The sequence below is a fragment of the Setaria italica genome, chromosome IX (assembly GCF_000263155.2).
Source record: "Setaria italica strain Yugu1 chromosome IX, Setaria_italica_v2.0, whole genome shotgun sequence".
Classification (NCBI taxonomy): domain Eukaryota; kingdom Viridiplantae; phylum Streptophyta; class Magnoliopsida; order Poales; family Poaceae; genus Setaria; species Setaria italica.
Window position 1 is genome coordinate 55689249 of NC_028458.1, and position 14946 is coordinate 55704194.

At 40.3% G+C, this 14946-nt stretch overlaps 1 protein-coding gene, 1 long non-coding RNA gene and 1 other non-coding gene across 3 annotated transcripts; all 3 read right to left on the bottom strand.

Moving 5' to 3' along the window:
• Positions 1–3411: 3411 nt before the first annotated feature.
• LOC105915072 lies at positions 3412–5635 on the bottom strand. Its single transcript, XR_001164863.3, has 7 exons — positions 5536–5635; positions 5375–5440; positions 4544–4732; positions 4333–4473; positions 3898–4202; positions 3722–3799; positions 3412–3604 (listed from the first exon to the last, which is right to left on the bottom strand). It is a non-coding gene; the product is annotated as an uncharacterized LOC105915072 (long non-coding RNA).
• A 144-nt stretch (positions 5636–5779) lies between these two features.
• TRNAP-UGG lies at positions 5780–5851 on the bottom strand. Its single transcript has one exon. It is a non-coding gene; the product is annotated as a tRNA-Pro (tRNA).
• Positions 5852–6924: 1073 nt separating this feature from the next.
• Positions 6925–14621, bottom strand: LOC101760963 (4-alpha-glucanotransferase DPE2). Its single transcript, XM_004985555.4, has 23 exons — positions 14298–14621; positions 13468–13823; positions 13088–13205; positions 12384–12436; positions 12133–12260; positions 11839–11968; positions 11384–11580; positions 11196–11274; positions 11032–11070; positions 10816–10935; positions 10619–10720; positions 10399–10482; positions 10064–10306; positions 9858–9983; positions 9697–9771; positions 9536–9607; positions 9272–9391; positions 9049–9146; positions 8542–8701; positions 8350–8448; positions 8024–8221; positions 7847–7940; positions 6925–7356 (listed from the first exon to the last, which is right to left on the bottom strand). Exons 2-23 carry the CDS (start codon positions 13819–13821, stop codon positions 7196–7198), a joined length of 2850 nt encoding a protein of 949 aa, XP_004985612.1. The 5' UTR covers positions 13822–13823; positions 14298–14621; the 3' UTR covers positions 6925–7195.
• Positions 14622–14946: the final 325 nt, after the last annotated feature.

A 14946-nucleotide genomic window follows, 5' to 3' on the forward strand; every position in this document is an offset into this window, starting at 1 on the left:
TATCGTCTTCTAGAACAAGCAAGCACAACATGCATCTCATCAAAGCAATCTCAAAACTACTACCTCCGGTCAACCTCCCGAAAACCCCAACCTTACACAAGCTAGATCCTGTCACGATCCTCTCTATCAGCGCAGGCTGTTTAAGGGCACGAACACAAGTGGACAGTCTAAATATCATGAAGGATCAACATACTAGATCTAATCACCATGATTACATAAAGCATGCTATGAAGTCTAACCTCGAATTAGACTAAGGAACAAGCATATTCATGATAAGAAGAATGCATAAAAGGAGACAACGAGTCGCTAATAGAGTGGATGACATGAAGAACATTGCTCATATAATAGATGCATTTAGATCATCACCACCAAGTACACACCATTGATGATCATAACTAGCTCTTGAACTCCACCATGACACAACCGCGCAGGGAGGTCATGGTGGCTAGGGTCGGCCTAAGCCATCTCCTAGATAACTTCGAAGACTTCCAACTGTCCTCAGCTCCCTCTGGTGGATGTCCTCCATTTCATCGAGTTCTTGTGGATGGATGCCGGGGCTCGGTGAATTTTTGGGGTACTTATAGTTCGGGGAGTGCGTGGCAAAAATTGGAAGGCGAGAGGAGTAAGGAAAGCCTCTGGTCGATCGGCCTAGGGGGTCCAGGCCAATCGGCTTGGCCCTTCCTTGTGGCCTCTCGCGCCCTCCTTCGTCGCCAAATCTTCTTTGATGATATGGAAACTTACTTTTACTTGCATGCGGGAATCGCACGTTGATAGCCTCGGGATAAGGATGGATTTTGATATCTTTCCAAAGTCTTTTTTGCTTCCATCTTTGATCCTAAAGTGAACTTGTCATATCTTGTGAAACTTAAATGTATGAAAACACTACTTAAATAGTACTAAAAGTGTATCAATAACGAGCGTCAACATACCTCCATATCAAATATTTATCTTTAAACTAATAAATGCCAAACATTTTGATATGGAGATAGTATACATGAGGGCAGCATCAATAGAGAGAGGATTACATGCATAAAACTGACAACCATTAGCAAGAACAGGGAGAGCGAATCTCCGCACCGAGAATAAGACCAAGAAACCATGTCGGGAGGTCATCACGCCATTCCTAAATACAGAGTAGAACATTTATTTGAAATTCTGTGGACTAAGACCTCTGACTAGACCCCTTTTTGTCTTGGCAATGCTAGTACATTTATTTCGCAGAGGATTACTTTTATTATTATTATTATCATCTTATTATCTAGTTTGATCAGGAAGGTACTGATAAATTTGTTAATTGTCTGCAGTACGTGGGTGAATATGGAGATTCATCTTTGTTGATGAAAGCTGAGATGTATCACATGAATCTTTTTAAATACAAGAAGTTCTTTGCCAATGTCACTAATGAAAAGAAGACCAGTTGATGATCTTATGTTATACAGTCAGATACTAAAGGTGAAAAACTGGGGATACTCAGCCCTTACAGGAGAACATATTCTAACAATACTAATTGCCCAGTTGATGAGATTGATGTAATTGAGTTGATGAGTCTACGGCCACAACATGCCAAGCCGAAGTTGCGGCGGCACCACACTCTATGGCAGAAAAAATTTGGCGCCACAATCTCCCACACTCTGCGGCTAGAGAAGTGTTGTTACAGCACTGATTTCTTGTGGCGAGCCAAAGGTTTGTAACAAACCAAACAACTACTTCAATTAATGTGGCGTCGCCAGTACTGTGCTGTGGCTAGTTGTAGCGTACAACCAAACAGTCTCTGAGATTACTTCTAAATATACTCCAACATAATCTATAGAGGTATGGAATATGTTTTCCATCTGATGTTTACCAAGTTAACTTTAAGATTTTAATTTTTATTTATTCTCTTAAAAATTGTGTTAAATATGTTGTTGGTGTATGAACATAAAAATCACTAGGTGGATAGGCACGCTATGCTGTGTTGCCCTTAAATCTATTATTTATAGTATATGTTATGAGAAAGAGTTGTTTAATCCTATTTAGATAGTATCAGATAGAAAATAAAAGGTAGATGAACATGGGTTTGGTACTTATCTAATTTGTATTGGGAACGGGAAGTAAAATAGCTAGGTCAGTTATAAAATTTATTAGGGGGAATATAAATAGTTCTAAGATTATAATAGTTGAAACATGAAATTTGTTTGTGGAATTAGTAGTTTGATAACAAAAGAGGTAAATGTTACACATCGTGATGAAATGTGCAGGAGGAAGTGAAAACAAATAAAGAAACATTGTTGAGGATGTAATGCGTAACAATACATGAACTGCGGGAGAGGAAATGGAAGCAAATGAACTAGTGAGAGAATATCAGGATCTAATGTAATGTGCTGGAGTATATGTTTAGTGGTATATATGGATTGATTTAACTATTGAGGGGAAAGATCTTTGGAAGTCACAGAATAATTGAGGAAGACATGTACACTCAACGGGGAGATAATTTTTTTTGTAGGGAGGTGCGTTCGGTGAAAGAAATAAAACAAAAAACCAACCTTGCTATTGGTAGAGACTGCAAGTATTGCGAGTCACCGTAGGTTGCGCAAGCTCAGCGAGCAGGCTGTAAGTGATATCGCTGGCATGCCATGGACGGCAGGACGGGTGGCTTCAGTTCTGATGATGATCCAGGATTCCTTGCCGGGAGCTTCAAGCAAATGCTTGTGACTAGTTTGCAATTAATCTCATTGATGTGACAACAGAACAACATGGCCGGTTCAGAGCAGTACAAACATGGATCCTTAGGGGCTGTTTGGATATGAGGTGCTAAACTTTAACAGTGTCACATCGGATGTTCGGATGCTAATTAGGAGGACTAAATATGAGCTAATTATAAAACTAATTGCAGAACCTTGTGCTAATTCGCGAGACGAATCTATTAAGCCTAATTAATCCATCATTAGCAAATGGTTACTGTAGCACCACATTGTCAAATCATGGACTAATTAGGCTTAATAGATTCGTCTCGCGAATTATACTCCATCTGTGCAATTAGTTTTGTAATTAGCTTATGTTTAGTACTCCTAATTAGCATCCAAACATCCGATGTGACAGGTGTTAAACTTTAACAGGGGTTTCCCAAACACCCCCTTAAGCTAAAGTCTAGTCCATGTCATATCGAATCTTCGGAGACTAATTAGAAGGACTAAACATGAGTTAATTATAAAACTAATTACACTGGTGAAGACTAATTCGCGAGATGAATTTATTAAACCTAATTAATTTATGATTAGCACATGTTTACTGTAGCATCACATTGTCAAATCACGAACTAATTAGGCTTAATAGATTCGTCTCGCAAATTAGTCTCCATCTATGCAATTGGTTTTGTAATTAGTCTATATTTAATACTCCTAATTAGTATCTAAACATTCGATGTGACAGGAATTAACCAAACACCCCCATAGTCGCATTCCAAACTGTATTGGGTGGTATAAGCGGATACCACGATACAGAATGTAATAAGGTTTGATTGCAAACTCTCGTGGAATATACAATATTTCTGCACCAAAGGATCTAGAAACTCTCGGAACAGCGTGTCTTTGCTCTCAGGAAAACATGATACCAGGTCAATGACGCCCTACAAAATAGGATACAGGAGATAATAGAAATTGATTTTAGTTGAACAAGGCATTAAAATTTAACAAGATGGAAAGATACATTTTCAAGCTACAAAGCACTTTGCATATTCACTAACCTTTATAACAGGATGAGTCAAATTATGGCTGTGAAGTTCACTTAAAATCTGTCTAGATTTGATGGGATTATTGAGAACCTACATTTTAAAAGAAAAACGAAATGTTAAAACTTATACAGTAATGCAATGCAAAGATATTGGAATTCGAACAACACAAAATCAAGATAAAGACCTACCACATATGCAAAGAATGCATACTGAAAAAGTAAAGCAGGCAAATCTGAGACTTTGCCCAATTTTCTTTCAGCAGCTATAGCATCTTCATAAACTGAACAGGCCTTTCATCATCACCCTACCCCCCTCCCCTCTTTCTCAACATACCAATCTGCGTTCAAAATTTGCATGTGCTTCTATAGCCTCATGTGAGGTTGGATCTAATTTCTGAGTAAATCTCATGATATTGTTGACGTGCTCCAGGAATGTCACCAATACACTCTTTATACATTGCGCTAAAACGGCATATCTCCAATAATGCTTCCCTCTATTAAATGTAACAAGAAAGATAAGTAGTAAGCTAATATGTCAGATAACCATCAATCAAACATGACTGGATGATGTAATGCCAAAAAGAAACAAACAGTAAAAAGGAGGATGATCCTATCAACTAATACCTTCACCGATTTCAGAGCACGAGAAAGTGCCGCACTTGCATCTGTGATCATGTTCGCATCCTCCAAAAACTCAACATAGTGCATCCAAATATCAGCATGGGCAGCGCACGGGGTCAAACATCGCTCATACAATCCCACAACCTGAAATAATATCATGCACAATCAAAATCTGGTACAGCAAAGGAAAGGGGAAGAAAGTGGCAGCATATACCTTTTCATGATCTCCTTCCTTCTCAGCAAAATCAAGATACTGATGCCATATTCCTAAATCTGAATCATCCATGGGAGATGTCTCAAATATAGCAATCCTCTCCTCATACTCTTTCTCCATATTATATATTTGTTTAGCTCTGATATATTCCTTCACCTGATCCTCCTCTGATTGACGTTTTATGCTATCCTGGAAGCCAGCAATTCCATCGTTAAGAGTTAATTAGACCACTTAAAGGCACACTGTTGGCTAGCTTTTTAAACTTGAATATGAACTCAGAATGAATATGGCAGCAGAAGTTTCCTTAAAATCATGTACCAAGTACTAATTTTCAGGTTGGAGCTAGGATAGATGGTGCAGAGACAGGTACATAGAAAAAAAGAAAGGACAGATAACAACCTACAAACATTCATACATTGCACCACAAATTGACTTGGTTAGGAACATGTAGCTAAAGTGCAAGCTCATTATGTGCCAAAAATGGAGTGGTGGGCACATGGATATACCTTTAGAATTGACATGAGAGTTAATTTGGGCTCATATGATGTTATTCCGGACATGGATTAGCTCAACCCTCACAGCTCAATGGCTTCTCACCGGGGAAACAAAACTATGGAATTCGAATACAAGAAAGCGAAACTTCAAGGTATACAGCAATCAGACCTTAAATCACTTATTTCTAAACCCGACACCAGAATCGATCTAAACCCTAAACCTGAATCGATCAAACCTCCTTTTTCCACCGATTTCTAAATCGGAAAAAAGAACGCATCCACGCAAAGAAATTAGGGGGCTAATCCACAGCACATCCAGGAAGTTAGGATCTCTCACCGACAGAATAAGAGACGAGCGGAGCGAGGTGGAATCGCGGGTGATGTAGGTCGTCCAGATGCCAGCCTAACCTCCGCCAAGGCATAGAACTAACAGGATTAGTGAGGAGGAACCGGTGAAATACCGTAGGGAGGAAGTAGAGGAAGGAAGGAGAGGATCACCGTAAATGGCCGCTGCGGTACGCCGGAGAAGTCACTGGATGGGCGAGGCGAGGGTTTTGGGGATGGTTCTCAAGCGAGAGACAAAGACAGAGCAGCGGCGTGATACGGTTTGGGCCTTTGAGTTGGACGAAGGTGGGTTTGTTTCCCGGGAGGTCATAATTGGGCCGAAATCTTGGGCATTCTAAACGGGGACCAAGAGCATTCCGCCTATTGGCTACGAAAGGGTCTAAAAAAGACCAAAAAAGGGGCATTCCGAGAATCGAACTCGGGACCTCTCGCACCCAAAGCGAGAATCATACCACTAGACCAAATGCCCTGTCATGCTGATGTTGCAATTAAAAACTAATTAACGTAAAGTTTAACGTAAGGAAGGCAACCAGAAACAGCAAACGGGCAATTGCGTTGCGTTCCTTCGTCTTTGTATTTTGGTATCGCCTCTGCAACCAGATTTTGCCGTAGCCATGCCTCTGCGCCTTCTAGCTCTGCCATGTCTCGTGAGCTACCCAGCGGCACCGAGGTCCCACGCCGATGTGGAAGGCGACACCGAGAGCGCCGCGGAGTCGTGCCCCTGCCGGCCGCACCCGCGGCGGCCGACGAGGATAGAAACAAAGCGGGGAGGGGGGGCGGCGTCTGGTGGGATGGAGGTGGCCGGCGGCACGACGTTCCCTCTGACGGCCCAGGCAGTCCCTCATCACGATCACAACACGGGGATGGCGAAGCCAAAATCGCCGTACCAGCACACACAAACAAGCATATGCTTCTTTTTTCCTCTTGGTTTTCTTTGTACAGGCATTTCACAAATATTTTTAGCGATTTTTTGGGTTGGTGTATGTTGACCAATGCAAAGAAGCACGATCTTGTGAAGAGATTACGCTAGTAGCTGGTGAGGTAGGATACTTACAAGCTGTTAATTCAACCTTCAACCCTGAGAACTACTGCACCAGCATTCATTCCATAACATGACGGTGTGCTGAATGAATGAGTGAATAAAAGAAAAGGTTCTATAACATAACATAACATTCATTCTATACCATGATAATGTGTTTATGAATTGGCGTTTGGTGTAACCAAAACTTTGGACCACATCAATATAGCAACGCAACTGCTTATGTTTTTGTGAATCAGCATTTGGTCAAACAAGCTCCAAAAGCGGAGGCCAAGATGGAAAGCAGCTGGAGGAGAACCATCCAGAGCCATGACCTATTCTTATACTCCATACCAAAAGAAATGTAACTATCTCCCCTAGAGTTCTAGCAGAACACAAATCTAGAACATAATCTATTCTAGAAAAAAAAGAAAAAGAAAAAGGAACCGGCATTTATTCGTGTGCAATGCACCAGACACACCAATATCGGTTGATTAGGACAACACAAACTGCAAAAGAGGCAATTTCAAGGCTTGAATAATCAGGCTGAATCAGAAATGAACCAATAAGAAATCATAAGAACAATGATATGAATGGAAACTGACAAGAGATTAACTATTTCACTTGCTGACTTGATGGGTGACACTTCTTATCTCCAGTGTTGAAAGAACTTGAGAGTAAGAAATTTCTAGCTGAAACAACATAAGCCCAACCAACCAACATGGTAATGCAATGTGTCACTTATTCTATTTACTTGTAATCGTGGTCGCATTCAGCTGTTCTTGCGATCCTTTCCTAAGCTTTACCGTTCAACTGCACCTTAGATAGCTTCTCTCCGCTTTCGTCGGCACCTCCCACCTTTCCAGGGAAGGACCTCCCGCTACTTGTGACAAGGTCCTTGATGGTTGCTTGGATGTCTTTGTCATCCAACAGAGACTCCAACGTCACATGGACACCTGAAAATGTTGTGGGAGAAGTTAGAACCAAGGAAAAGAAATGTCTTTCCAGATTAAGTTTACAACGGGAGTGTGAATCGCATGTGGAACTTGAGAGATGTCGCTTTAGTTTAGAAAATGATGGTATCCTAAAAGTTTGCTCTCCAAGGTATTGTATTATCGGTCATTCAAAGTTGATAGGCTAGCATCGTATCATGCCACCAAATATTGAATTCACCTGCTGTGTTGCCTCTCTTGATTGAGACAATCGGTTAGGTAGTAGCATAAACACATATGCTGAACTGTTTATGTTTCAAGCAGCAGATACATCATGCAACTCATCTAACATCGCAACTACCAAAACATGTCTATCGTCATCATGTCAATAAATTGAATGGAAGGCTTTTCCTCAAAAGAAGACGTCATTTCAAGCATAGCCTTATTTTTGAAAATTGAAAATTTGAAATGCCTTATCTGATGAAGAGGAGGAAAATGATAAAAACTGACTTACGGAATCTCCAGTAGTGCTTTGGGTTAGTTGGGTCATTGATTGTTTCCTCTGGTGCTGGTCTTGTGGTGTACTTGTCTTTCAGTGCGAGAAGGTCCTGATAAATGCCAAACCCGAAGTATACTCGTCAGCTTATTTCAGTTGAGACTTTGAACTGTGATGTCAGTTCAAGTTCTGTACCTGAAGTGGAAAGATTGCCCACATTGATGGAGCATCAAAATGCTGCTGAACAATAAAATGCACTACTTCTGGGGTGCAGCGAGATGGGGGTTCTTCATCGCTGCCAACTACAGTTTTGTAGAAACGACTTCTTCTTTCTTCATCTTCTTCCCACCAAGCACGTAAAGTAGAGCAATCATGACATGAGGGAGCACAAACCTGAAACATCGCAGCAAAAAATTAATTATCAAATCTATGTATCCTCTCTGAATCTCTATATCATTTTCAGTTAGAATATACTTTTCCAGCTGTATCTGAGTGTAATACTGTAAAGGACAGAAACACACCGTCATATAGCTGTACTGAGAAGGAATACCAAATTCCAAGTTTGGTTCACTGGGCATTCTTTGGATACGCAATCCAATCAACCCAAGTTCTTGCATAACCTATAGAGAAGTTTTTATTGTTATTTATTAGCAGTCAGTAAAATCAGTAAATTACTTAACAACAACTTAACATGTCCAAAAGAGGGGTCATACAGGGTGAACACAAGCAGGGATAAGACCAAGGTCTTCTCCACACGCCAACATATCCGAAGAATTCAACAGGACAGGCAGAGTCTTCAGTGCATTTTGACGCCAGAGATTTTCTTGGCGAGCAAAATAATAGTCATAGTACAGTCTTCTGAGGACATTTTTGCTGTAAAACATTGTTCGATGAGAGGATGAAATAGTCCACAGACACAGATTTGGTTACAACACATTGCATAAATCAAGAACAAATAGCAAAGCCTAGGGTGGTGTGAGCTAATTTTGTTTTCTTGAGAACAAGCTGCCTACTGTAAAGATACTAATGTACTAATTTCATTTTCTGCCTAGATAACAACGTAAAATAGTGAAATTTACTTGCACTGTTACACTATATTTTATAAACATTTAGTAGACTAAAGCAAATTTATAGACTAAATCACAAGTCTATCAAACCCCCATAACTTACTGTTGAATATGGAGAATGGAAAAACTATTGTTGAGAACAATTAATATTACCTGTGTTCATCTAGGTCCCTAAAACTTGAAGTATCTTCCAGGTTGAAACGGGGATAAAATTTTGTGGGGTCCTCTGGATCTCTGATAAGGACAATATTCTGCAGAACAAACAGTTCTTAATCCAAATTGAAAAGGAGCTGGATATATTAGGAGAAGTCGTAACATGGAGAATAAAGTGTGTCAACAACAAAGCAAGTAAATCATAACAGAAGACCCAGATTACCTGTATAAAATCAAAAAGACCACGGCGGATACTGTCTTCTTTCTCTAACCATAGTGACTTTTCAGGACTTGTTTTAATCTTCGCAATAATCTTTTTCTCTGTGTTGCAATCTTCTTTAAACTATACAAGTGAAGCAAAGAATAGAAAGCACAGGAGATCAAAGTTAGTAATATTTTAGAAACAAAATTGCGTTAAAAGCACACACAACTGAGAATACAAAATAGACATTTAAATTGAGATTTCCAGCGCACTCTTAAGTACTACCTCATAACACTGCTTCTGATACTCAGTTAGAAAGTTGGCTGCAATGACTGTCCAAAAGGATCCAAACTTCTCCTGAAAAAAGGGGAGAATAGATTTCATAATTGTGCCCTAAAATTTCATTCGAAAGAATTCAGAAACACGATCATTTTAAACACAGCAACCTCCAGAAATTCCTGTCGAATGTATGGTCGGCTCATTCGATCAAAATCCCATAGGCCTTCACTTAGAAGCTCCTCCTGGAAGTCAAGAACAAGTTAGGCAAACTATTCCGTACGCATTCTCTGTCCCATTTTAGTTTTTCTCAGCAGATACAGAAACTAACCTGACTAAGAGGAATCGAAGGTCTAAATTTCCCAACTAAACCTGTTGCAGCATGATCTGGAAGCTCCCATATCCTAAAGAAACCCAATATGTGGTCTATCCTGTATGCTGTGAAGTACTTTGCCATCTGCAACATGCTAATAGGATATGAATAATAAAAGAAAAATATGACCAGTCAGACATACAGCAATCGGTATGTTAAACAACCTGTGTCAGACGAGCTCGCCACCACCCATAATTATCCTTTGACATCTCCTCCCAGTTATATGTAGGGAAACCCCAATTTTGTCCATTCTTGTCAAAATAATCAGGAGGTGCTCCGGTAGCAGTATTCATGCGGAACAAAGTCGGGTATACCCAAGTATCCACACTATTCCTATCAACGCCGATAGGTAAATCACCTTTCAGGATAACCTTTTTCTTTCTTGCATATGCAGCTGCCTCTGATAACTAAAAAGGCAAATAAAAATAGTGTCAAAATATATCGATGAGAGTAATTCAATCAGCAGTTCAGAATGACAGCAACAACAGACACTACTTACTTGCATATATAGATGGTACTGAACATAGTAATGAAAACGTATAACGTCGTGGTGCAGAGTACCTTCAGAAATAAGCTTCTCAAGCTGAAACACATTACAGAAGGAAACCATCTTAGTGCTCATGTTACACATGACAGAATATCTATGCAATGATCGGTTCTTAGCAAGCTATCGTGCCTGAAACAATCCAAGAACCCATGCAGAATAATAGTTTCAATACCTTCTCCTTGGAAAACTCAGAAAACCGACCCCATTGGCTGTGATCAGATGTCTCAAAAAAGTCCCGCAAAAAGCAAAATGCCGCATATGGTTTCAACCATTCCTATTAGATCACAGTATGGAAGCTTATAACACACAGTTTGGAAGGCAATCAAGTACCATGATTACACAGGATAAACAAAATGGCAGTGAATGTACCTCGTTTTCAGATAAGAACTGCTTGAAAGAACTGGAGTTTAGCACTTTGTCCTTTTCTAAATTGAATATTTTCTTAGCAATCGACATTTTTGTAGACAGCGTTGCCTCATAGTCAACGTCCTATTCCAGGTTATTTCCAAGTTAGGAAAATAACTAAATATTAGAGATTTACTTAGACAGCTTCAAGAATCAACGCCAATATGCAAATGCCCTAACCTTTTTGTCCAAATGCTTCTTTGCCTGCTGAATTTCTTCCTAATAAGTTTCAGATCGATTACTGAATGAAGTGAGGGACAACTCATTCAAACATTTAGCGAAATGTAAACACAACGCAGCCAATACATACAATGAATAAATATGGAAGCATGACAAAGATATACCTTAACATCCGCTGGAATTGAATCTGAAAGTGCTTGTACTCTTAGGTACAAGGGGTGCAACGCAAACACAGAGAGCGAGCTGTAAACAAACACATGAGCACATTGCTACTGTTTCGATATGGTCCTTACATACTCCAAGAAAAAACACCATTATGAACAGGAATCTTGGTAGTGAATATTAGCTGCACCTGTATGGATACGAATCCCACCACATCCCATGGACTGAAGTATCATTGATCGGAAGGAGCTGGACAAGATGGAAGCCTGAATTGACTGCCCAGTCAACAAGGAGTTTAAGATCTAGAAATTCTCCAACACCAAGGTCCTCATCTGATCTGATTGAAAACACAGGTACGGCAACACCTGCACCCCTCCATGGTGCATCCTGGTGAATGCAGATGAAATATCAGTACGCATTGTTGGTTCTGTATAATGCGTACTGATTCTCAGATTTCTAGCTGAAGTATGGGGTTCCATGGTTTTGTCAAGCATGTGTGTTCATGTATACTGAATGCTATTAATTGCCTACCATGCATCATAGCATGGCCAATGATTTCTAGCTAAAATGGCGAAGAAATTACTAGAAAGTTCTCAAGCAATAAGGCCGTGCATCTTTTGCAGATAACACAATTGGATACATTACCCTGAGGGCACCATCTGATAACACGACATATCTGGATTGCTTGGGCGATGATAAATCAATATCAACCTCCCTGTTTGGACCTAGCTCCAATGAAGGGTTTCCTGCTTGACTGATTTGACAATATTTGTATGTGGAAAAGATGTTAAGGACAATAAATTTTTTAAAAAAATTATGGACGAGATATTAGCCAACATCTAAAAAGATGATGCATTGAGTAATACTGGCAAAACAATACTCATACGGTATGGTACATCCAATGAAAAATTAAAGGGAAAATCATTTGCAAAAGGATATTTTACAGGGAACTCAGACTTCCTCAAAACACAGTTTGCTTTCCATATGGAATCTCCAACATAGCTCAGCTTGAGACCATCTTGAGCTTGCCATCTTCCTAATTGAGGATTACTTCCAGTGACGACGACCTAAAATTTATTATCAGCAGCCATTAGGGACACCAGCAAGCAGATAAAAATTAATTAACTATGATATTGATTAAGACAATTAACATAGCAAATAAAAGTAAGACATCTTTGAAGTGTACTTACAGTAGAGCCAGATACAAGTCGAGGACAGCTAATTACGAACTGGACAACGATATCTGCTCAGGAAAAATGTTGTATAAGATAACTTCATGTGGTGCTCTTAAAATAGAGATGCATCCTTTTGTTTCTTTTGGTATTTCCCTTTTAGGCTTTTACATTTTCGGTTGAATATGCACTAGAGGACAAACTGTGTCATCTAGTGCATATCCACCTGAATTTTGGTCATTTCGTATAAATTAAACTAGAAAGAGTTTGACCATCAACTTTCGCGACGAAGTATACCAAGACATGAACTATGGATTTGCCGAGTTTTATTTTTTTTAACTCTAATGTATGCTGTTCGATGAATTTTCACCGTTTTTAATCATTTGCCCATTTTCACCAGAGATGCACTGTAAATGCATAGCCCTTGTATGTTTTCACTTTCCAGAAGAAGATGTATTTTGTTTCAGAAGCCCCAGTCCCCAAGGATAAAAACATAATTGGGAACAAGCAAAAGACATCATCTGAGAGAGCTCTAGACATCTAGAGAAGTATGAAGAATTTTCTAAAAAACTATCAGCTTGCTTCTTTTGATGTATTTAACATTTGAAGGCATGACGCTGTATCAATTCGTTTTCAGCAATGTATTTATCACGAAACCTTAGATATTTGTAGATTGAACAATCTAATCCTGCACACTCAATTGATTTTAATATAAATGATACCTTCAGAATCCAAACTTTTGTTGAGGGACACCGACTGCAATTCTTTTTTAACACCTTCAGTATCATTGAAAATGACATTCTTGAATGCGCTTCTAAGGAAAAGAGCATCAGAAGCATCCTGAATCCAAACAGAATCTATTTATAAACACAGCACAGAACAAAAAAGCTTTTTTGCATCAAATCTATACGAAGAATAACAAGAAACTTGTATGACTTGAACCTGACAAATATCATTACCATAATCAGCCTGCTAATATAGCAAAGACACCAATGATAGATGCAACCTATTCGGCTAAAAATGTCAAGGCAAGCATTGATGCTATTTCTACTACTAACTGTAGAGTACAGAAATATACACTAGTGGTAAAAATGATTAGTACCTGCCACCAGTCACGGATTTCAATTACATCTCCATCCTGAACGCCCTCTGGCAGGACTAGTTTCCTTTTCTCCCCAGCCTCCCATCTCAAGACATTCTTGTTGTCATCCACTAGATAGTATTTGTACTCAGAGGTGAAGCCAGCAGCAACAGACACTCTTCCACACCAGAATAGCTCATTATCCTGATGAACTGGACTCAGAGACAGTCCTTGCTTGACATTCCACGATCCCAGTGCCGGTTCCGAGCCAGCAATCAGAAGGCTCTGCCCCCATTGTGTGTAATATGGTAATTTGAACAGCAAAGTCACCTTATTTAGAGATTTCTTTCCAGACGTTGGCCCCGAGCTCGCCATGTCTTTAAACAGGGGGAAAGAGATAAAAATTAGGAGGCTGAATGTATTGATGTATGCGTACATTACAAAAGAAGTAAGATTCGCAAGTCTGAAGAATGAATCACATAGCAGAAAGCTACAACTACAATCTACACATCAATTTTCGTCCAAAAGATCAATCAAGAATCCACAAAATGAGTGGTTCCACCATATGAGATCCTACATATACATGCTTCTTCCTGCACGCTCCTTTCCGTTTCTCTAATAATAAATAAGGTGCGCTAAGATTCAGGAATCGGAATCCATTGAAAAAGGGTTTGCCCAGATTCGTCGAGCCAAAAAAATTCCCCACATTCCTATATGGCTATCGTCTAGGCCTTCCTATCCAACTAGTGCCATGGCCAAGGCTACCCAGAACCCAAGCTTGTCCGTGCAGCACACAGGCAGCAGATCAGTCACCGCGAATAGAGTTAAACAGAGAAGGGCGCAGGGGTTACCTTCACAGAGCAGCGCACGAGGTGCGACAATGGCGACAAACGAGCAGGGAATGAGCAACCGAGGAGATACGAGACAGCGCGAGTGAGAGAGCGGCAAAGGCTCTCTTCTCCCCCAAATATAGAAGGCGATTTTTTTGTTCCAAGGAAGAAAAGGAGAGAAGAAGATAGAAGGCGACGCGAGGGGGTGGAGGCGATGGCGACGTTTACGACGGGGGAGCGCAGGTGGTGGCGAGCCTGGGAAAGCGTCGCCTGCAACTGCAGTGACGGAGGCTTCTCCTCCCTCCCTTGGTGGTGGATCCGGGGCGGAAGGAACGCTTCCCGATTCCTAATTTTGAGACGGTGAAGAATAGCAATTTGCCAATTTGCTTTGGTTGTGTGGCTGGGAGCAGCGGGTGCGGTGGCACCGCCACTGGATTTGCAGCCTGAGATGCGGATCAGAGATCAGTGCCTAGTTCTTGACATAAACGGCAAGGATTGACAAGAGAAACGTAGTAGCATGCAGATTCCGGAAAGGATTGGTTAGTTAATTTCGTGCTGAAGAATGCTGTCGGAGCTGTACAGTTACATGCTGACAATCTGAAAGGATTTTATCGAGATCGGGTCTGAGAGACAGCGCTGTGTCCATGTCTCTGTCGATCTTTGTTTGCTC

Bases quoted from the DNA above. Each gene is read 5' to 3' on its own strand.
- LOC101760963 (XM_004985555.4), bottom strand. From the start codon at position 13,821: ATGGCGAGCTCGGGGCCAACGTCTGGAAAGAAATCTCTAAATAAGGTG. The intron at 10,936-11,031 runs GTTAGGGCATTT...AACCTGGAATAG, and splicing joins AGAAGCATTTGGACAAAAAG to GACGTTGACTATGAGGCAAC. The intron at 8,449-8,541 runs GTATGACCCCTC...ACTTCTCTATAG, and splicing joins TCCCTGCTTGTGTTCACCCT to GTTATGCAAGAACTTGGGTT.